A 23,175-nucleotide genomic window follows, 5' to 3' on the forward strand; every position below is an offset into this window, starting at 1 on the left:
GCCAACATCCTAAGGGATAGCCAGCATGGGTTTGTTGTGGGTACGTCTTGCTTGACCAATCTCATTTCCTTCTACGACCAGGTGACCTATCACCTGGACAAGGGAGATGAGATTGATGTCATATATCTTGACTTCAAAAAAGCCTTCAATCTGGTATCCCATGATCACCTCTCGGCGAAACTGACCAATTGTGGCCTTGGGTCCACCATGATCCACTGGCTGGAAAATTGGCTCCGTGGTCGGACCCAGAGGGTAGTAATAAATGGAAGTCACTCATCATGGTGCCCTGTGACCAGTGGGGTCCCCCAAGGCTCTGTCCTTGGACCCATATTTTTCAACTACTTCATTAATGATGTGGACATTGGTATCAGAAGCGGACTGGCCAAGTTCGCCGATGACACCAAACTCTGGGGCAAAGCATCTACACCAGAAGACAGGAGGGTGATTCAGGTTGACCTGGACAGGCTCAGCAAATGGGCAGATGAGAACCTGATGGTGTTTAACACTGAAAAATGCAAGGTTCTCCACGTTGGGAGGAAAAACCTGCAGCGTCCTTATAGGCTCGGCAGTGCTACGCTGGCTAGCACTACGGAAAAGAGAGACTTGGGGGTCATCATTGACCACAAGATGAACGTGAGCCTGCAATGCGATGCTGCTGCTAGTAAAGTGACCAAAACACTGGTTTGCATTCATAGATGCTTCTCAAGCAAATCCCGCGACATCATTCTCCCCTTGTACTTGGCCCTGGTGAGGCCGCAGCTGGAGTACTGCGTCCGGTTTTGGGCTCCACAATTCAAAAAGGATGTGAAGAAGCTTGGGAGAGTCCAGAGAAGAGCTACGCGCATGATCAGAGGTCAGGAAAACAGACCTTACGATGACAGGGTGTGAGCAATGGGGCTCTTTAGCCTGGAAAAGCGCAGGCTCAGTGGTCATCTGATGGCCACCTATAAGTTTATCTGGGGGAATGTTTGTTCACCAGAGTGCCCCAAGGAATGACAAGGTTGAATAGTCACAAACTACTGCAAGACCGTTTCAGGCTGAACATAAGGAAGAATTTCTTTACTGTCGGAGCCCCCAAGGTCTGGAACAGCCTGCCATCGGAGGGGGTTCAAGTACCTACATTGAACACCTTCAAGAGTAAATTGGATGCTTATGTTGCTGTGATCCTATGACCCCACCTGACTTCCTGCCCTTCGGGCGGGGGGCTGGACTCGATGATCTTCCAAGGTCCCTTCCAGCCCTAATGTCTATGAAATCTATGAAGTCCACACATCAAACTATCTTACTGCACTGTCAGAGCTCTCCTTTCTGTATCACCTCAATAAACTTATCCCAGCTCCTTTAACTTTCTTTTATAACTCATGTACGCTCTATCCCTCTACCTTCCCCAACATACACAAACAGAAGCTACATTACAGTATTGTGGAATTAGACAGGTGGCATATGGGCTGTCAGCTCCATTTTTGTTACACAGAGAATGAAGAAACATTATGGTGATGGAAAAAATATGTATTTTTTTCAACATGAAAATTCATACTGTTCAAATGCTGTGTCCATTAAACCTTCACCATTTTCCTTTAGAATTGAAACTTTAAAAATCTAACAGAAATCTTCCAATTGGTTGGTCAAACGGTTTTCCAAAATATTTTGCATATACAGTGACTTAATCACACCCATACAGAAACATTAAGAACTACTTAATTTTACAAAAACATGGCTTAAGAACAATTAACTCAAGTGTCTCTCCACTGCTGATTAATTAAGAAGAGCAATTATGTCATTTAGGGTGTTAACTGCTAATTACACCATAAAAGACCTTTGTCAAGTTGATTTTAAGTGAGATATTAAGTATAACACTCTGCTGTAATTTTATACACTAAAAACACAACTCACAGACATTCCATGCTTGCTCACAGCTGAGCAACTATAATATTCAACTAAGTGATCATAAACACCATGCAATCGAAATTTAACTGTACAGAACATTAGCAAGACCATGCAGAGTTGACATACAGTCAGAAAATCAGTGAAGAATACACACGTGGAATCATATAAAGAAGCCATCCAAGTTGGTGTAGAAAAGCTAGGAATCTGTGGAAGATTAAGAGGCAAACTTGGAACTTTTGGAAGAGCTACATTGGGAAGACTGTTGGTGATGCTCCTGTGAAGAAAATGTAGGAACACAATAAAAATAGAATTTTTAGGACAACAGGGGAGCAAAACCAGATCAGACAGAAAGATAAAGCCATGTGGGTTAGACCTTCAAGGAAACACTTACTTGACAGGTTGCCACGATTCTTGTTCAAGACCTCTGTGAATGGACTGAGCGATAGATGATTCCATGAGATCAATGTAGCGGATGACCAGGGGAACAAAAATTTCTTGCAAGTGCTTGTGAAACTTTCCATTGCACAAAAATACTTTAAAAAACAAACAGAAACAGTCCTCATTTATTCATCAAGCTGTGATCCATTTAGTTAATATAGCAAAAAGAATTTCCTAAAACATTCCAGTACATAAATAGTTCTAAGAACAGTGATAGATAGCATGACCCCTTTTCTGCAATGGACTTACTATCAGACTCTTTGCTTCTAAATAACTAACTGAATGCACTAGGCAAATACAGAATTGGGCCATGATTAAACAAAGCATTTAAGCATGTGCTTAACTTTCACTATTATAATACTCAGACCTATACATCAGAGAATTCTTACCTTTAAGAAAATGCTTAACAGTTTCACTGAATTGGGGCTTAGTAATTAGCTTGCTCTAACAGAATATTTAGATACTAGGTCAGTGAACAAAACAAAGCAAGATATATATCCTACTAGTCATGAAGAAATATCCAATCATTACTCTTTAATTATCTTACATACATGTCCAAAAGCCACAATCACGAATAGCTCTGTACAAATAGACAGATCCTGCAAACACAATGACTGTGGCTAATGTCTGAGAGAGGATGGTGACTATGAATATCATGCACACAGCTTGACTTGAAGAATATTTTTAATGGTTCAAAAACTGCACCAAAATACAACCTCCTCTACTCCAGTACAAAAAAGCAGCTTTTGTTTCTTTCATTGTCTCTTATTTTTATATTTTTTATTTGTGAGTATTTTCTTTCTCCTTCTATACGGAGTATCCCCAAGTATTCCCTTATCTAGAATCACAGCATTAGTACCTTTCAAATGTTTACATTAATATATATTATATATATAAAAAACAATCAGCACAGACCATAGACCCTCTCCCCACCCTTGTTTTTATTCCTGGGAAAGGCTTAAGCCATGCAGTGCATCTGGAAGATATGGAAACTGTTCGGGAAACATTTTCACTATGTCCTAGGGCCCTTCTACACATACAGGTAAAGATGCAACGGGATCTAATGAGCAATTCACACAATCCCAGGTTCCCCCTGCATCTGCTCCCATGCAGCTGATGGGACTCAGCAGGTTCACAGACGGACAGGGCTCACAGCAGGGGCAGCGGGGAGAATGCTGCAAGTCCTGCATTTTATGAGGCTAGCGGCGGCAGCTGCAGAGTGGCAGCAACAGCGGCGTTTTCCCCGCTGGCCCTTCTATGTTCTCTGCAGCCAACAAAGATGCTCCCACTGCCCCTGAGGAGGCTTGCGGGGGTGGGGGGAAGACAGTGTTTTCCCTGCTGCAAGTCCCATAGCTGACAACACTGCCACCACTGTGAACTTTGTCAGCTGTGGGGCTGTCAATGGGTGGTGCATCCCTGTGGCTGGGAGCCCCTCAATTGATGGGGCTCCTAGCCACAGGGGAGCACTTGGTCACACATTCAATTAATGGCATGATTAGAACAAGCTACCAAGTTGCATATTTTTGTGGAACAACTATGTAGGTTATTGCTTGTTTCATCACAAAATTAATTGGCTGAACATGTAGGCGGGTCATAATTTAAGACATGATTAACATGTATAGAGAGGGCCCTAGTTTCATCCACTGATGTCAGTAACACCAGGGACTGCTGAGGGTTTAGGCATAATATTGTTATTTCAAAGTAATGATCTGAAGCCAAGAATTATTTTCATTAGAAAGAGATGCTATTAACCACCTTTATATTCACCTTTTTGCAAAGCGATATGAAAAGTTTTAATTAGGTTATTTTGCCGTAAGTATTTGTACATTAAGCATTTAATTTTTGAATAGGACTTTAAAAAAGTGGCAGCTTTTTGTTTTAATATCTTGTAAAATTAGCAAAATAGTAGTCAATAAAATTATGGAATAAAGGGATTGATCCTTAGCACAAAGGTGTGTACATACATAGAAATTCAGTGTTCCAAGCCCAAGGACCACCCCAGCAAAGACTTGAATACCCCTAGCCTAAGAGACAAGGAGAAGAGGAGTGTCAGCTTATGATTAGACAGGAGGCAGTTTCAAACCCTACACTGTTAAGAACTTAAAGCTGGCACTGTCAAGTTTTTCTGAAGTCAACATGTCACTTTACAGGCAGTCATTGAAAACAATGTAGGACTGGCATAATATAATCACAGGTGCTTGAAGAGGTGAGCAAGCATGCTATTGCTTTCTGAACAAGCTGTAGAGATGCCCTACTGTAAGCTCTGCTCAGAGGGAATTACAATAATAAAGCCTCATGGGCAGGAGGGCATGTGCTACTATTGAGAAGCCAGAATGGAATTAAAAAGGGGAACAACCAGTAAAAACTGAACAATTGAAAAAATGGTCATACTATGCTGATAGTCAGCTTTGCAAGAAAAGGAAATTATCTAAAATAATGCCAAGAGTTTTAACTTGCCTTTATCACCATACAAATCTTATTTAGAAGTGTGATGCTGGTTGTAGCCATATTGGTCTACAGGCAAAAGGAACTGGAACTCTTGGCAGAGGTGACATCTTTTATTAGACCATCTAGATATTTGCAAAAAAAAAAATCTTTATTTGCAAGCTTTTGGGCGCACACACCCTTCTTCAGGCATAGAAGAATGCAAAGATTGTAAAATTTCTCCTATGAGAAATTTTACAAATCTTTGCATTTTCCTATGCCTGAATGTGCCCACCTTTTTCTCTTCAAGTAGAAGCTGACCCATGACAGCTCCCAATGCTCAGTTGAGCACGGAGCAGCTCTAGGGTCCAGGTCACAGCAATAACCTACCCAATCAGTGGTACTGGGCTGGTGGCAGCATTGGGTCCTGGACCTAGCAACCCTACCTGATCCCCAAACGTAGATGTGGGGGTGCCATGACACCAACATCAACAAGCATCTCCCTAATCTCATGATCACTGTGCTCTGGACATTTAAAAGTGGGCATGTTGGAAGCCCTAACTGCACATCTGTTTTCTTTCAAGTTCCCAGGTCACTCATGAAAGCAGCACCTAGGGAGCTGGGAGCTCCTGGCTCCCTAGCTGCAAGCACTGCTTCATGGTGTGGGGCACGTGCAGCTGGGGAGCCAGGAGTTCCTAGTTCTCTGTGTCCCAGATCATGGTTTCCTCAAGCAGAGAGCTTTAAAGAGCTTTAAACAGTGTAGTGAAAGCATATTTGCATCAATAGACTTTTCTATGTAAATGTACACCTTTTTTCATACAGATGTCCTTACGCCAATGTGAATTCCACTCTCAGTCACACAGATCATTGTACATTATCAATAACTTTTTTTGAGAAAACAAGCAGCCTGAGATACTGGAGTTTGAGCTTTCTCCATTCTACCAGATTGTGTAGCAAGAACATTCCACTACGTGAGGCAGATTTTTATCCAAATGATTCCTTTAACCAACAGCAGCCATGATAGCAAGACATTTCAAGAGGTAAGCCCTCAACACATTGCCTTTTCTAAGTTAGCTGCTGTCACACTGTCAATTGGTGTACTAAGGTTTAGTCAGAGCAGCTTTACAAATGTTTTTACTGAGCAACACTTTATGGAGAGTACTTGCTTTCCTAGAGGCCATCTGAATTAACCTTGTAACATTCCTAGTTTCTACTAATCTGGGAAAGTGCCTGTGTCACAAAGCAGTGCAGCAATAATGCCAAGCAACTGTACAGTGAGTGATGCCAGAAAGAAGAGCGATGCAGCTGGAAGTAAATGAAACATCAGAGCAGAGAGGGTCCTGGGTAAGGAAAGTCACTGAAAGATAAGACATAAGTTATTTCAATTTTACAAATGTCCATGCCCCAACATTTACTTCAGTCTGAGGCAGGCAACCTTTGGTAGCAGAAGCTATTCCTCACATCATTCTACATTAAGAGGGATTCATTCAAGGATTTCTTAATGCACTAAACTCAAAATGTGGATCACCTGTATAAGTAGCAGCAGAAAATAAACTGCATCCTATAGCAACTCTTCTCTCTAATATGACTCATTATTCATGTGGATGGAAAAATAAGATGGACGTAACAAACTAAAGCAAAGCCAACATCTGCTCAGATCCTCAGGTACTCTAAAAACCACAAATGTAGAGATATGGAGTGCAGTGAAATCCCCAGTGTGATCCAGATAATGTATATATGGGACAATGACAGGTAACCATGCACATGATAACAATGAAGATTCAAGCATGCTCTTACAGTATGACTGGAATAAGCAGAAAGAGGGAGATACTTATAAAAATGTGCTAAATCTGGGCTTAAACAGGAAAAATTCTTCAAATGACACTTTATGTGGAATCATACAAAGAAAAAAAAAGGACACAGGGTACTATAAATGAAGATGGAGAAACATTTTTCTCCTTTGCCAGAGCATGCAGGACATAAGACACTATTAAACTAAAGCAAAGTAGATGTATATCAAATCTCAGTAAAACAATTCCTAATTGTAATAATAGCAGGGCAAAAGAATAAGCTACCTAGGATTGCTGTGGAATCTCCTTCACTGGATTTTAAAGAAGAGCCTTTATAAGCACCTATCTCAGATAGGTTTTGGCTAAGTGAATCATGCATCTGCTCAGGACATTGGACTAGATGACCTGAGGTCCCTTCCAACCCTGTGATTCTTTATGTAGAACCAACAGAAACTAGTCGTTAATTAAGACATTGTGTTACAAACTCAACTACAGACATGAAAAGCACATTTTGCAAATCTTTCCATTTTGTTTAATTTATCAGGCCTCTGAAAGACATCTGTGAAATATGCACCTCTCCATACAAAATGTCAACCTTCTTCTATCTTTTGCTTCTCTGTGGTCCTAAAAAAAAGATAAAATACATTCTTCCATCTATACAAGGTCATTTTTTCAACTCTCTTCTTTTTTGTAAATACTGTTTTAGCTCAAGTTTAAAAATACAGAAAGCAATTACTCATGAACTGAGGACTAACCTCACAGTTTTTTGCTGCAAAGATAAAATGCTGCAAAAATTACTGTATCTTCTCATATATCACGTCCCCAAATAAGAAAAGCATCCTGTTTTTGGAAGGGAAAATGAAGATTTTTTTCTTTAGCTTTAATTAAATCCTGACTGTAGGGCATCTTGACCACAAGGTACCTGACTGTCACTACTGAGGCAAAAATGGCACGTGGTATGCAAGTAAATATGATAAAGAAAGCTACCACAGGTTTTACTTCATGCTCCATCTTTTCTATTGAATTTTCACATGCATTTCACATGCAGCCATTTTAAATGTAATACTAGTAGATCTACATAATAATAAGAAAGGCAAAAATAATAATAATAAAAAAGCATTTTGATCAGAATTATCAAAATGTTACGATGCATAATGACTTTGCTCTGCTCAGGTATCTTTTCCATTTTACTTCAACATATGCAGAACGAAAGCCAATTCTGTGGTATCTCCAGAAAACATACTATGCAAGGTTAATTATATGGAAATTGATCTTTCTTGATCCATTTCCAATACAGTTTGCTAGATACAGTTATACTATCTGTCTTCTCAGAAGATTGTATTATCTTTTTATACTAAGTCTTCTCTTGTACCTTTATAACAATAAATCACTCAACGAAACTGAAGACCTGTACATACCACTATATTACAACTTTATTTTAGATATTTTACTTCATATGAATGATATCCCCAAAATAATTTAGTGAAGTAAAAAAAATCATGACAGAGTGTGGGAGAAGTTGTGCTATGTTCAGCCAACAGAAAATATAGGCTTTAAATGAAAATATGAAACCAGATAGACAGGTGTAAAATGACCGCCCCAAAAGCAAGAGCTACAAAAGAAGCCTGCTGCTAAAACAACAACAGTAAATGGGGGGGTGGGGAGGGCAGGTCTTCAGCTGGAAGTGTAAAGAGGCAGAAAAGCTGACCAAAACGAGATTCCCACAGGAGAAAAATATCTCTGGGTGATGTGAAAGTTAATGTACTTGGCTACTAGACCACTTTTGTTCAGCTTCCTGGCATGCATGACTGAGGACACTTCAGAGTGTCATTGTGCTTTAGCTATCCATAGCTCAAATGTTGGGCCATAAACCAGCCAAAGCAGTTCGGAGCTGACTTGAAGCTGCTCTAAAGTAACAGATACTGGCACATGTTTGGTTCTAGGACCAGGGACTTGCAAATTGTTCCTTTACAGCCCTCCTTGTCAGCTGTGCCCTGTGCTTTACCGAATGCTACGGAAGATTGAATCCTGCTTATCTAGAACAAGAGTTAGTCCAAAAATATAATCTGCTACCTATTGTTCACACGCAAAACATTAAGAGAAAATGCAATTTGGTCTTCTTTAACACAATGGAAAACTGTGTACTATACAGGTCAATCTTCTCTTTCCTGCTTACTGCTGAGTTAATGGAAGCTGTGCTTGGATGCATTTTGCTTTAATCTAGTATAATGCCTTGTATTCTATAAAAGAAACTCAAAAATGTCTAATGGTTTTAGAATAAAACAAAACACATTGATAAAAATTACACATTCTCATTATTCTGCATTCTTCCTAGCACTAAATTTTTGAGATATTTATGAAAATAATCTCACATAAAGATTTACTTAAATGCATTCAATATTAGTTAGATTATTTCTATATTGTTGGCAGTTCACTCATGTCAGGTTTATATGAAAACTGATTCCTGCATCTCAGATTTAGAGCTCATTTAAAGCTCTTGAGATAGAATAACACGCAGGTGTCAGTCCTCCAAATTTCAAAGGTTGAAGATTAACCTAATATGCAATATGGTGACCTAACAGTTCTTCATTTGAAAGAAATCTGAAAAGTAATCTCTGATATAGCCTCAGTGTGAGAATAACCCAGTGGGATTTCCACCTCTTCATTTCCTAATGAGTTTTTTGATAATGAGAGGTGACTTTGCCAGTCACTCTGGGCTCTATTATGGCTAATTTGACTCCACTTCACTCTCCTTGTTAATTATTAACACTAGCCTTTTTATCCTCATGAGACCACATTCCTGTTTTTCCCTTTTTAGATTTTTATGAGCCTATCCTTATAAAGGTAAAAGTCTTTGAGAACAGGTTTTCACTTAGTATAAAGCCAGAACATTTATTCCATTTAGGAAGACTCTGTTACATCGATTGTATAAGCATGAGGTGTTCTTTCTGATGGCTTTAATGTACTAGCTATGTGAAAGGGCTGTTAATTAAAGAATAAGCACTGTGGTATGTTTCACTTGGGAATTGGTTCTTGATAGAATGGTCATTTGCCACTTGCTAGCATATTCACCGATTAAAAGGTGACTAGTTTCAAGGATTGCTTTTCAACAGTGTTGAAAAAAACCTGATCTGTACAATTTTCCAGATGGGTTTCACTTGTCAGAAATGGTCACTTTCTATATGTATTGCGATTAGGGGAATTATGGAAAATAGTATACAGGTGTGACATTTACTTTTTATAGCCATTGCTTCTTTCTCTTTTGGTAACATTTTACAACCCTGCTGATAATTGCTTCATTACGAAAACACATTTCCCCGTTTTAATAAAATGCCTTTCCTGAGACTGTTTCCTTAGTAATCATTTAGAGTAATTATCCATTTAATCTCTTCAGAGAAGAAAAAGAAAGCAGTAGCCTACTAACAGTATATTCTTACCTAAGTATGGAGCAAGTATGTTTGTATTGCCTGTGTTAGTTTGGAAATCAATAGACAAAGAAGCCCAGACTGTGAAATAAAAGGGGTAGTTAAAATGGTGGTGTCATAAAATCTTCCGAACTAAGCACAGACAGTCAAAAAGCCCAAGGCTGAATTGATTCAGTCTTCACAGGTCAGTCTAAGCTGCATAGACTGAACTGATAAACAAGTGACTAGACATTCACTTTTGATTCTGGAAATGCAGTCACATGCCTGCAGTAGCTCAGGCCAGAAGCTGAGGGATGCTAGAGCACGCCTCCCTGCTCAGCTGGAGCAGACACCTTGGGCCAAAGCTAATTTGTTCGCTCTGGGGGGATATGGGGGGGAGGGAGGGTTGTGGTAGAGGTGCAAAGCATCCTGGGATGTTGGGGAACTGTGAGTTAACTTGAATCTGGAGGGGATCTGGGACAGAAGTTCAATAAACTGATGTAACCTAAATCAGTTAAGTCTCATACTACATCCATCCAGGTTTATCTTAAACTGGTTTCAGCCATTTCATAATGGTTTATGTGCATTGAACTTCTGTTGTGTTACAGATCGAAAACAGTTTCTGATCACTTATACTGGTTTATGTGCAACTTGCGTCCCTAACCCTGAAGACCAACACCCTTATTGCTGCAATACAGTTCCGTTCTCTAGATCTAAGGGTCTTGAGTATTGCCTAATATCAAATTAATAGTTGCCACTGGTTAAATTAAAAACAAAACAAAACAGACCAAAAACCCTGTTCCCACCCCTGCCCAAACCTTAATATTCCACAACACAAATGCCAACATTGCAATTATCATTCTCATTGGCAATTTCAGCTCAGACACCCAGGATGGAATGGACACAAAGAACTTTTTTACACCCTTTCAAGCATCTCATAAAAGCTAACAGTTAAGCATATACGTGTGGCACATGTAGGAAGTTTGTGCTGTCTAAAAGGCACTTTTCCTAGGGAGCTCCAAAGGAGCAATTTCCAGCACCATTCACAGAACACAAACAAAAATAAAATAGCAATAAAACCCATGCACCTTCTCTCACTTAGAAAACTATGTAAACAAGACAATTATACATCAAGAGTGTGGCATTGCACTGTACCAATTAATGAAAACACAATTAAGTGCTCATGGTAAGAGATTGATAATAAGGGCCACTAACAGAACATATAACAACAGAGGCATACAGGTTCCTATATGACTATATTACCAATGCTTCTCAACCTGGGCTAGGATGACTAGTTCTATGGCTGAGAGGACAGTTCAATATTCATGTTTATCCAGCCTTTGCCTGCAGACCAATTTGCCTTTAAAGGTGATAGTGAACTACACTGTTGCTACTTACTGCTTCTTGTCATGTGGATACTTCTTCAGTAGGAACTGCTTTAAGTGATGTGTAACTCCTGATTTTGCACAAGCACTCACTAACTGATGAAATTCAATTATAAGCAATATAAGTTACAGCACCTCTGATCTTGGAGTCAAAGTCACTGTATCTTAGTTCCAGTCCCTCAGGTCATGCTGTTTTCTATACTTAACAACAACTGAAACTAGCAAAGATCATCTTTGGAATGGTTTTGAAGAAAAGACTAAAAAATTTGGTTTTCAGTGCATATAAATATTTTGTAATAAAAATGGAAAAGCTTGGAATTAATTGAGATATGAAACATAACAGCATTTGCTTTTTCAAAAAAACCTGAAGAACAATAGATAATTTTATTTTTCTCTTATCAAGAATAAGCAGTAAATATACTAAACTCCATGTATATTGCCTTAAAATGCTCTTAAAAATCTGCCTGCACATTATAGTGCAGCTTTTAAATTTAACTTGACTAATCTTCATGAGTTTCACTGATATTTCTTGAGTAAAATCACTAACAAAAAAGAATAATAAAGTGTAAGTGCTGTATGCTAGACATTTTAAAATTGGCCAGAGCCAAAGCAAAGTTAAAACACTGTCTTGTAATCATGAAGTCCAAATTATGGTACAGTACAATGTTTAAAAAAAACAAGACATTTATTTTGCCTATATGCTTTATTCCAGTTAATGCTGAGTCTTCATTGCCATTATAAATATAATCATCATTAAAGCAGTTACTTAAATGAATGCTTAGCATGAGTGTAAATACAGACAGACCTATTTAAATATAATATAGTAATAACAAAATATCAAATATTTATTTTGATGAGTTTAGAGTTGAACAGCTGGGGCAATACTATCCCGAAGGGTTTAGCTATAGGAAAGACCTGAGTGGCAGAAAGATGAGCAACAGCTTCATTCCAGAGGAACTCAGCACAGAAACAGGCTGAGTAAAGATGACATTATTATTTCTGCTTTGTTCTGTAAATTATAGAACTTAGAATTTTTTTTAAAGAAGATTTCTATAAAACAAGGAAAGAAACTTCTGGATCTTACTGTCATTTCTTAAGAAGTTATTTAGCAACTGAAAAAGTGGAAAACTGTCCCAGGAATCTTGTGGTTGTGCCTCCAGTACCGAATCCATATCAACAGAGAAAAGGGACAAAAATTTCTCTGCATGCTCAGCCAATAAATCTGGCCACCAAGCAAATGCCTATAAAATGAAAAAAAAAATTAGTAAATGTAATCCCCAAATAAATTAGTACTATGGTGCAAGGGTGAACTGTGGATGTCATATAGTCATATCTTTTATTATACAGAGTTGATGTGCGTTGCATGTGTAACAAATATAAATGCATTTTGACAAGTATCAGAAATAATCTGAATGTATAACTCTGAAAGATAAAAATTACTGTCACAAATGCAAAAAAAAGATAAAGCAGCAAGTAGGTCTCTGAAAAATGCGTATAGTAAAACATTTTAAAAATATGAATATAATTCCACTGAAGGTAACTGTTTTTGCCAGGCAGAGAGCGGAAGAAAACAAACAAAACCCCCACCAACTGAAACCCTGAAGCATTCTTTGGACAATTACTCTTATTTTAGATAAATTAAATGCTAATGCAATACAAATTACCCTTATATTTCTCAAATACTCTCTGCACCAAGAAATACAGAAACACTTTTTGTCCTCACTTATTTATCATAATAGATTGTTTTACATTTCAAATACTAGATAAAATTAATAACCCCTGCAATCTGTATTTCTGATTGTAGAATCCTTGTTTTTAACTCTTAGTTTGTTCTGAAGAGACATCATGAATTAATACAATTTGTCTTTAATATATTTTATGGCTACATTTTTGGAGGTTCAGTAATCCCTAATTTACAATATAATTTTATATTAATGAAACGGCATTTTGCACTGTGCATCTTTCATGAATATAATCTCTGTGCTTTAGCTGGTTTTACTTCAGAAGAACAGTCAGGAAATTTGTAGAAAAGTTCTGTGTTCAGGCAAAGTTTGAAGCTTCTTCACACCCACATCCTGTCCTTTTACCTGTGTTTACATTTCTGTACTTGGAGGAGGAAAATAATGATACATATTGTAGTTGGCTGTTATATCAGGGTGAGAAATATGAAGGAACGTACTGGTGCTAAAGATGAAAGCAGATAATTTTTCAGAGTTCTAAACTCGGAGTTTAGAATTCATATGAAAATCAATCTAACTGCCGAGAGTATTTTATTCAGTGTCCTGGAAATCATCTGATGCTAAAAAAGTCACCTAAATAAGATTTAAAGTAGATTGACATTTTCAGAAGCGGCCTCCTAATTCTGAACACCTCTATTCTTGAGGTACCAACATGGGAATCCCAGATTCTGATCCACAAAGGTGCTGAGCTCTCACAAGTCCAGTTAAAATCAACGACCTACTGCAAACAGAAGCAAAGAGCATGAAAGTTAAAAATCAAGCACTGGTGGGCACTGGCAGGTGGCCTTTTGAAGTAAACAAAATTATTTTCACAAGAGATAGCCAAAACCCGAAAGGTCCAGACTACTGTCTTCCTCCATTTATTATCCATTTACAAATGACAAATTTTCTTGAACTTCCAAGAATTATCTGTCAGAAATTAGTGAGCAAGTGAGAAGAATGGTGAAAAGATACAATAGCTAAGATGTTGTTTCATCAAAATGCATTATATGGCAACAAGTTACCTTTATTTACTGATTAGTCTCAGACATCCTAAAAGAACAAAAACATCTGACCTGATTAAAGAAAAAATGAAGTTCTTAAATACTCATAGGAAGTACCAATGTGGCAAAATAAAACCAGAAACAATAAGAACAATTTACACCACATGTTCAAGACAGTAACAGCTCCATGGTACAAATGGTAATGCCCACCTCAAACAAAGACAACAAAACAGAAAACAAACAAAGAAAAAACAGCGGTGCCTTGCTTGTAATTAATCACATACCTCTCTGGCCTGTGGGAATCCAGAAATTTTGGAAGTGTTGAGGAACAAAAGGAAAGTTGAAGTATTAAAAAAACCTCTTAAAATCACCTCTCTGAGAGGCTACTAATCATTTCTCTTCATTGTATCATCATATATCATTTATTTCTTCAATGTTTTGACTCTTGGATTTACACTCAGGAGTAGGGCTGCACATTATATACTGTTCTGCTCTTTGTTTCACCTACATTTTAATCTTGTATGTTTGATTATTTCATGAGTATCAGTAGACTAGATTTCATGCTGGAAACAAGGGGAAAACTATGCAAGAAACCAAACAAATAAACAAACAAAAAAACCCCTTTAACCTGATTGAGGCTTCTGAACTAATTTCATATGGACAGATAAAAGACACACACATTTCTTTAAAATGTTACATATAAAACTATATTTAAGTAATACTTAAATGATGGGCTTTACTTGTATATTGGTATTTTATCAGATACCTTTGTTTTTAAATGTCAAATGTTCTTACATCAATGCACATTCTCAAAAGACAAGGAAAAAAGCATATATACTTTTATTAAGAAATCATTTACAGTGTAACACAGTGGCAATACTAGTGTGGAATAAAATCTCCTGGGAATTTATTTCAAATTATTGAAGCAGCTGTTTTTCAGTATAAAATAAAATAACCATAACAAGTTCACACATGACAGATGTAAGCTAAAAAACTAGATTCCACCGTGTGAGCTAAAAGCAGATGTTTTGAATGATCATATTTATAACTATACACACGCACTAAATCTTGATTCATCTCTGCATAATTTCTGCCCCCCCAATTATTCCTGGATTTCTTTAAGAATGTCTTTTACAGTAATTTCCTGCATCTTACAAAACTAGACCTTTATATTAAATAGTAATACTATGCTTTTATGTGTATATAATATTGTTTATTTTTTGTAATACATTTATATAAAAGGTGCTATTATTGTAAAGTCTATTGTAGTTTACATACCAGGGAACAAACATCTGGCAAGTAAATTAAAAAATATTAAATTGCTCTATTTTACCTCTTCTGTGTTAAAATGACATTTTAAAAAGGACAACTTATAAAGGCACCATTCTTCAGGCAGTCAAAAGAAGTGTACAAATAATGCAAATTTTACTGGTCATTATTTTTAAAGTTAAAATCAACAGGTACAAGGCACAATAAAATATAAGGTTCAAAGCTGTATTTCTTTTCCAGTTTGATCGAGGGGTGAGAAGTTGGAAGGAACAACGGTATAAGGCTATGAATGTTTTCCAAACCATTTCATCACCTCTGGCACAAATACCCCCTCTCCATTTTATGCTCTTTAATTCTAATTTCTAAATCCTCAGCTTATTCAAGGGAATTCAAGTAGAGATTTATTTCACTTCACTTTCCATAAGCTTCAAAATTCTTATTGCTCTGTAAATGTGAACTGCCTTGAACATATGTCAAGAAACTAAAGCTAGGATATTTCTTGACAGAATTGCTTCACATCATAGGGAAACAATGTAGGTATGAACCATTATCTAAAGCAAATACAGCTCTAGCCTCACCTCTGAATGATGCTCTTCATTTTGCTGCAATACTTCGATGCAGAGTTCTGCAAGGTGAAGAACCTCTTCCAGCTTTCTAGCAGGTATTGCTTGGTTCATGGTCTCTAAACAATGCAAAAAAACAAAACAAATATTTTAAGTAGAAATAAGGCAAAACAACAAAACCCAGCCCACTGTATGTTGGCAGGGAGTGAATAATGCAGTAGTAGGTAATTTTCAAATATGGAGGTGATTCAACATTTTAGGGGGCTTTTTTAACAGAAATTAATTGCAGTTGTATTACAGATTACAGAAAATATTTTATCCACAAAGGAATCACTGGCTACTGTGAATACTACCTGATTTAATACATGAGAACTAACAGGTGCATCAACACATTAGATGCTCAACTTCTGCAACAAGCAAGTTCTAATTCTCTTCAAGGTCAGGTATACAAAGCAGCAGACACTACAGACCCTTTTTCTTATTGTATTGTCAATACAATGCCATTCTCACCAGATGAGTCATTACTGTCATTAGCAAGATTCATGCTTTTTGCAGCAGTTAAAATTCCAGGCATGTTTTATCTGAATAAGAGCCTAAATTTTAGGTCGACATAAAATTGAGAAAGTACAAGAAACAACAATGACATCATGCAATTAATTGATTCTTCCATCCCCAGTCCCAGCTTTCAATAACAGGACATTCTTTGAAGATGAAGGTCCTTTTCAACATGATAGTGAAAAGTAGCACTATCAAAATAAAGATGTTATAATTAGACTGCAAGGTACCTAACAGAAACTATGCATTGAAAACACAGTCATAAATGAAAAAGATATAAATGAAACTAGAATATTTCACTTCATAAAATGTAATTTTGACAAGACAGCAAAGAGCATAAAGTTGGAATAAATGTAACTAAACCTTTTAAAAGGCAATTAATTCAGATGAAATATAATATCTATAGGACTACATCTCAGTAAGGGAGGGGGGAACTAACAAATTAATACGAGAAAAAAATAATACCATAAAGATAAATATATTGGCCAGACTAAATCATTACTTCTTGGAATGGAAAAAAAATGTTCTTATACGTGACTGTATGCGTGTGAGATAGAGGACCTCACCCAGTTAAAAACCCTGCGCCAGGGATAGTAATCTAAAGGCATGGGGATGGAAACTAGGTCCTACATTATAAACCAAATACAAGGAACTATGATAAAAACCAGAATGTGTCAGAGACAGAAAATTCGACCTATTATTTCTTTCTTTACTTATGTATGTATATGATTAAACTAGTAGATGCCAGATACACCACATTCCCAGTGCAGAAGTCTCCTTGGATTCAAGCACAGAAGTTTTTTAACCTTACCAAAAATCTATTAGAGACAATATTTTAATGCCCCAAAATAAGAACAACGAAGATCCAAAATGGAAGCATATACTGGAGCGGGTCAGGAATTTTACAATGAAAGATTTTTTGATAGTTAATACTGGTTTGTTGAAATAAAAACTTTCTACAGAAACATGTCAGTTTCTACAAAGATGGGATTTTTAGTCATAACCACAGAAACAAACCCTCACCTACCCCAGCATATCAAAGAATCTAGTGCTTAGGTCACTCACCTGGGATGAATCAGATTGGGGCTCAGGTTCCTGCTCTGCCTAAGACCGGTGGCATTAATCCATCTCTCCTACATCCTCAGGATATGTCCCCCTGCCATACAACTATTAGCTATTCTGAATGGGGTTTCTCTCCCTTTTCTGCTGCAGCTGTTCTAATTCTTATAAATAACAACTGGGCAGAGAAAATGAATCTAACTATTGCTCAGGACTTGGGCCACTTGCTTAGAATGTGGAAGACTAGGGCTGAAGCCCCTGCTCTGATGGGTTATTTAATAATTAATGCAAAGTGGAACAGCTTCAGCAGGAAACTGAGAAAGACTCAATCCAGAAGTCTTGTGATTTGGGAATCTGTGGTGCTGATTAAGATATTTGCAAGAGGTCTATTTTTGCTGCACCTGGTTCAGCTCACTAGCACCATGCCTAGGCTCTTTGGAAAGGTCAGTATATAAATACCACACTTTCTCGTTTGAATCAAGTTAGAACACAAATATAAATATTTATAACCAACTTAAAACTAAACTTACTACCAATGTTCAACCAGGATGTTCTATAATTTAGCATTGTGGGTGCAGCCACACGTGCACTTTACTAAGGAGTTGACTAATTAGCTCCCTAGTAAAGCATCATATATAGTGCTGGGGCTTCTGAAGGTGACCCAGCCAGTCCCTCCACCACCCAATGCAGCCACCAACAGCCCAGGGCTGATCCCCTAAGCCTGCTGCCAGCCTGGGCTGCTCTGCTTCTGTTCTAACTGCTGTAGTCTCAGGTGCATGTGTATATGCTGCACCTGGGAGCTGCTGACTCTACTCCAAACTGCCGGAGTTTATTGCTCCATGTTAAAATTGCACATATAGATGCACCCAGTTAAGTATAATCTGCTGTTATTCTGATATCATTTCCTACTAGTCCCCTGGATTGTGGACAGTGGGGACTAGTGTTTATGGGCCTTTGTACACACCACAAAATTGGCCTTTAAAGCGGCTTAAATGCCCTTTTGCACTGCATTAATGGTGTAGCTTTTTGCATGTTTGGCAGCATATTCTGCTTTAATGGTGTTGCTGTTTGCATGGTTGGCAATGTATTCCACTTTAAATGACTTGGGACATAGCAAGGTAAAACACCTCCAAGGTGTTTTAGTTTGCTACCCAGTGAAGTGCAACAATGCATGGGGTGCTGGAAGCCAATGTGGTCAGGACTTGGCAGGTCCAGCGCAGCTCAGGGGCTGGGGGACCTGGCAGCAGCCCATGCAGGCAAGCTCCACTGAATCAAAAAAGGTGGCGAGCCTGATTTTTTTTTTTAATCCCCAGAGCCTGCCTGCCTGAGCTGTACAAAGGCCTGGAGCTTCCCTTTGCAGCTGCAGGGGGCCCGGTGTTTCCCTCTGCAGCTGCAGCACCCCCCGGGACCACCCAGGCCAGGTATCAGCAGGCGGGGGCCGCCTGCGGGACGCTCGTGCAGCTCAGGGACTGCTTGGTCTGCTGGCAGCTGGCTTCTCCCGCCCCTGAAAAGGCAGGCAAGGATTGGGCTCCCACCCTTGTGTACATGCCACAGGGGTTTAGTTCAGTTTAATTCTCCCTAAATTGAAACAGTGTTTTCAAAAACCCACCGTTTCAATTTAGGGAGAACTAAACCGAATTAAACCCTTATGGTGCGTACAAGCAGCCTACATGTCTAAACCCATACTTCACTCTGAGTGGCTTAAATTCAACTCGCTAAACTATGGTTCATTGTCAGACATTAATGTGTCAGGTATGCTAGGTCTACTAAAAATACAGATAGAATCTGTTACAGTGAACCTTGGGGAGGGGAACTAATTTATTTTACTCCACTGAAATGGTTCAGAACAAGAAAACCACAACAGAGGTGGTAGAGTATTGACATTAGCTAGGCCTATGCATCACACAGCGCATATAAACCATACTCCTGCACCTCACTAGGATTGGAAAAAGCCAGCAACTTTGTACTGTACAAGATTTTCAGTTGCTCTTGTTATTGAATATTCATCTGCACCCTTTAGTTGTCCAAAAACTGCATGAAGAATATCTTCATGAGTAAAATCAAATCGCCATCATTTTTCAAGCCATGGTATGGCGTCTGAAATAGTAGTGGTTGGCTGCTTTGCTACTTCAATGACTTTGTTCTCATGACTTTCAATTGTTGTTTCTCTTGGCTTTGTAACACTCAGATACTTTCAACAATTTCAGTATCCATTATGTATGTATGTAATTTCTTATCTGTAATAACAAGGTCTTCAAATTTTAGCTTGTCTGGAATGCCTGTGGCAGTAATGCTCCTACTTTGAGCAGGGGGTTGGACTAGATGACCTCGTGAGGTCCCTTATAACCCTAATTTTCTATGATTTTATGATAATGACTGCATTCCACAATTTATCAGTCATCTCTGGTTCATAAGTTCTTCTTCCAGCTTAGTGCTGGTACCTTCATTAATTCATGCTTGGTTTTTACTAGCATTTCATCACTATGAACTTTTTCAGGAGTTACCATTGTCTGATGATCATCTCACAGGTTCACTTAAGATCAATTTTACCTCATTCTTTATGACTGTTGAGGCTGAGAGAAGTTAACTTCATCAGCTGGCTTCTGTAGTGTGTTTTTTACACATGGGAGTGTTTTTTTACAAACATACAGTGGGCTGGGTTTTGTTGTTTTGCCTTATTTCTAGTTAAAATATTTGTTGGTTTTTTTTGCCTTGTTTAGAGACCATGAACCAAGCAATACTTGCTAGATAGCTGGAAGAGGTTCTTCACCTTGCAGAACTCTGCCCATGTGTAAAAACACACTTCACCTTGCAGAACTCTGCCTACATGATCTATGGCCTGCAGAATGTCAGTGCAGTTCAATGGCAGAAACTGAAATATTATTTAAATTGAGGGGAATAAAATAAGCAGAGCAGTTTCATTTTGAATCAACAACTCATTAAACAAGTCTTGCATCTTCCATGCACATCAGCTGGCCTGGTAATTTCATAAAAGTGCATTCTTGAAGCTGCATGTTTTGACTGATTTGCCAAAGATTAGTGGTCTTACTTTATCAGCTCCTGATGCACTGCAACAGAAGACTGCAGTTAGTTGTTCTTGAATTCTTATCCCTTCTGCAGCAGTCATCTTTTGGACTGTACTATGTGGTAACAGTTTATAACTGAAAATATTATCAGGAACATATTTGATAATCAGATTTTCAATTTCTCTTGTACTATATTAACCTTATTGATAAGGGCTAGGGAAAGACATTACGCATAAACCATTTTAAGTGATCAGAAACTGGTTTAAACCTGTAACAGAACTTAAGTTCAGTGCACATAAGCCAGTTTCAAAATGGCTGAATGAAGTATCAGATTTAACTGATTTGGGTCAAACCAGTTTATGCAATGTCTGCCCCAACCCCTTCCTGGTTTAAATTAAATGAGAGTCCCTCAGCATCTCAGATACTTTGCAGCTCTGGGTAGGGCTCTCTGCTCCAGCCCAGCAGGGCGGGCCCCACCCCTCTGCTCCCTAGCTGGAGCTCTGGCAGAGACTGCAGGTATAGGCACTTGCTTGGGCTTCTCCATGCTCCCCCACCCCTCACCACTCAAGCAGGGATTCCCTTCCTCTCTCCTTCCCATCTCCCACAGCACAGACCCCAGCACCATGGACCCTAGGCATGTGGTATACTAGCTAATGCTGAGAAGTGTCTGTGTGTGCATCTAATATTTCACCAGGACAGGCAGACAGAACAGTGTCTGCTTAGGGGTTTTGGAACTTGGACATTACCACAAGTCAGTTGGTAATGTTTGTCCATTCCTTCCTTGGAAAAAACTGTTCAAGAAGAGCTTAAACTAATGAGAGAGGCTTTTGTTTTGTTGATGGGCTGATAAACACTGATAAATCCTGCTGGCTTGCTTGCCTGTCAGTCTGCTGCAGACAATATGAAGAAGCAGGGAGAGGGAGATTGAAGAGCTCTGTCTCATCAACAGATGCATGCACTGCACACCCCTGCTTTACCCTGAAGTGCTAGCCTGGGTCTGGGGTCTAGCAACACTCTTGCCCCTTGAGCAGCAAGTGGGGAGAAAGCTGGGACAGTGCAGGCAGACCTCCCTAATCAGAGTGTTCTGGCAGGGCCTGGCCATGCCCCCCCCTCTGCTCAACACTGTGGAAGGGAAGGGAGGGCTGCTCTAGCATCCCCCGGCTTCTAGCCTGAGCCACTGCAGGCATGTGACTGCATTTCTTCAGTCCAGAGGGGATGTCTGTGCAGTTACAAACTGGTTCAGCCTAGCCACGTTACACTAACTTGCAAAGATTGAATCAATTCAGGCATGAACGCCACAAGCCCACGGAGCATGGTAAGCTCCCACAGGTGGCCACGGTGCTGTCAGCAGTGGAGGGGGTGGTGGCGAGCACTGACCAGGGGTCAGCGACCACCCGCAGATGCCACTGGCAGCATCGGCAGCGGCCAGTGGCGATCGTGGGCCACCCGCAGATGCCGCTGATGGTGTCAGTGGGGGTGGTAACTGGTGAGCACCCGCATGCATGTGCACCCCCTATGCATCACCAATGAATTCAGGGTTAGGCTTTTTGAATGTCTGTTCCTAGCCAAGGAGGCTCATTTTCTTCTCCATTTATTACTTTGGATGCAATTGCATAGTGCCCATGAAATCTGGTAAAACAGCCACAAATTGTTGAAAAGTATGAGATCCAAGCAGGTTTGCAATGCTCAATGCTTTTTTTTTCTGAAGGAATGAAGTGTATATCTGAATGTTCCTTGCATGAATACCCTGAAAATGAGCAAGAAGTGTGACCCATATGCTCTCTTTTATTTTTGGACCCAGTGACTCTCTCCAATTTGGGCACAGTCTTGAAGAAATATAGTGTTGGGGGACTAATCTGATTTTTTTTTGCCACATCTTTTTTTTCATTCAGAATTTACTGGTTCCACCATTCAGCTTTTCATCCAAAGAAAACTGCTGACTTTTTCTATTGTCACTCTTGATAGAGGGATTTAGAGAATTATCTGGAGTATAGGCAAATCTGTCAGTCAAAAAAGCAAGGCTACCTACATGGACAAATGAGCAACTTAATGAATATGAAGGGAAGAAAGGCCTCACCAAGCATCAGCTGTTTTGTGGTAACTTATCTCTATGTCTGCTCTTATGCTACGCTACATGAAAGTTAAACTACGGTAGCTAAGCCCTATGGATTTAGCAAAAGCAATTGCTGTTTAGCCTTTATTTTCCATGAATAAGAGCAAGCACATAGACAATTACCACAGAGAAGCTGATATGTGGAAAGACTCTGTTCACTTTAAGTTGTTTATTTTTCCAGCAGCACTTTCAGGTTTCTGGTTCTAGATTAGGCATAAATTTTGTCGCCCAGTTTACCAATTATTCCTTTTCCTATCTGTGCAAGCAGTCATGTTGATGACACCTTCAAAACTTACTCTGCTCTCCCTGTATAGCTTGCTCTGTAAACTTCTCTCTTGGGCATGTTACTTCTGCTACATAGAATTTACTTTTATGTTTAACTGTAGCCCAGCATTTCTGACTCTCTGAAGTCACCACAGTCTCCTCTCATGCTTTTCTACTGCTCTTCCTGATGTCCAGATGCTATCTACATAGATGCTGTTATGCTCTATGTCATCAAAAATATGTTCTATTTTTCAGTCTGGTGCCTCAGGTACTGAA

At 38.9% G+C, this 23,175-nt stretch overlaps 1 protein-coding gene across 1 annotated transcript in view; it reads right to left on the bottom strand.

The window, feature by feature from the left end:
* The window catches only part of CADPS2 (calcium dependent secretion activator 2), a 794,189-nt gene that overhangs the window by 73,290 nt on the left and 697,724 nt on the right, over positions 1 to 23,175 (bottom strand). The window contains exons 17-21 of the mRNA XM_019509247.1: positions 15,898 to 16,001; positions 14,335 to 14,343; positions 12,413 to 12,569; positions 2,279 to 2,420; positions 2,042 to 2,161 (exon numbers count right to left, since the gene is read on the bottom strand). Of these exons, the coding sequence (XP_019364792.1) occupies positions 2,042 to 2,161; positions 2,279 to 2,420; positions 12,413 to 12,569; positions 14,335 to 14,343; positions 15,898 to 16,001 (532 nt within the window). The remainder of the gene's footprint in view (positions 1 to 2,041; positions 2,162 to 2,278; positions 2,421 to 12,412; positions 12,570 to 14,334; positions 14,344 to 15,897; positions 16,002 to 23,175) is intronic.

Source organism: Gavialis gangeticus, unplaced genomic scaffold, assembly GCF_001723915.1.
Source record: "Gavialis gangeticus isolate Ggan-Ray unplaced genomic scaffold, GavGan_comp1, whole genome shotgun sequence".
NCBI classification, from domain to species: domain Eukaryota; kingdom Metazoa; phylum Chordata; order Crocodylia; family Gavialidae; genus Gavialis; species Gavialis gangeticus.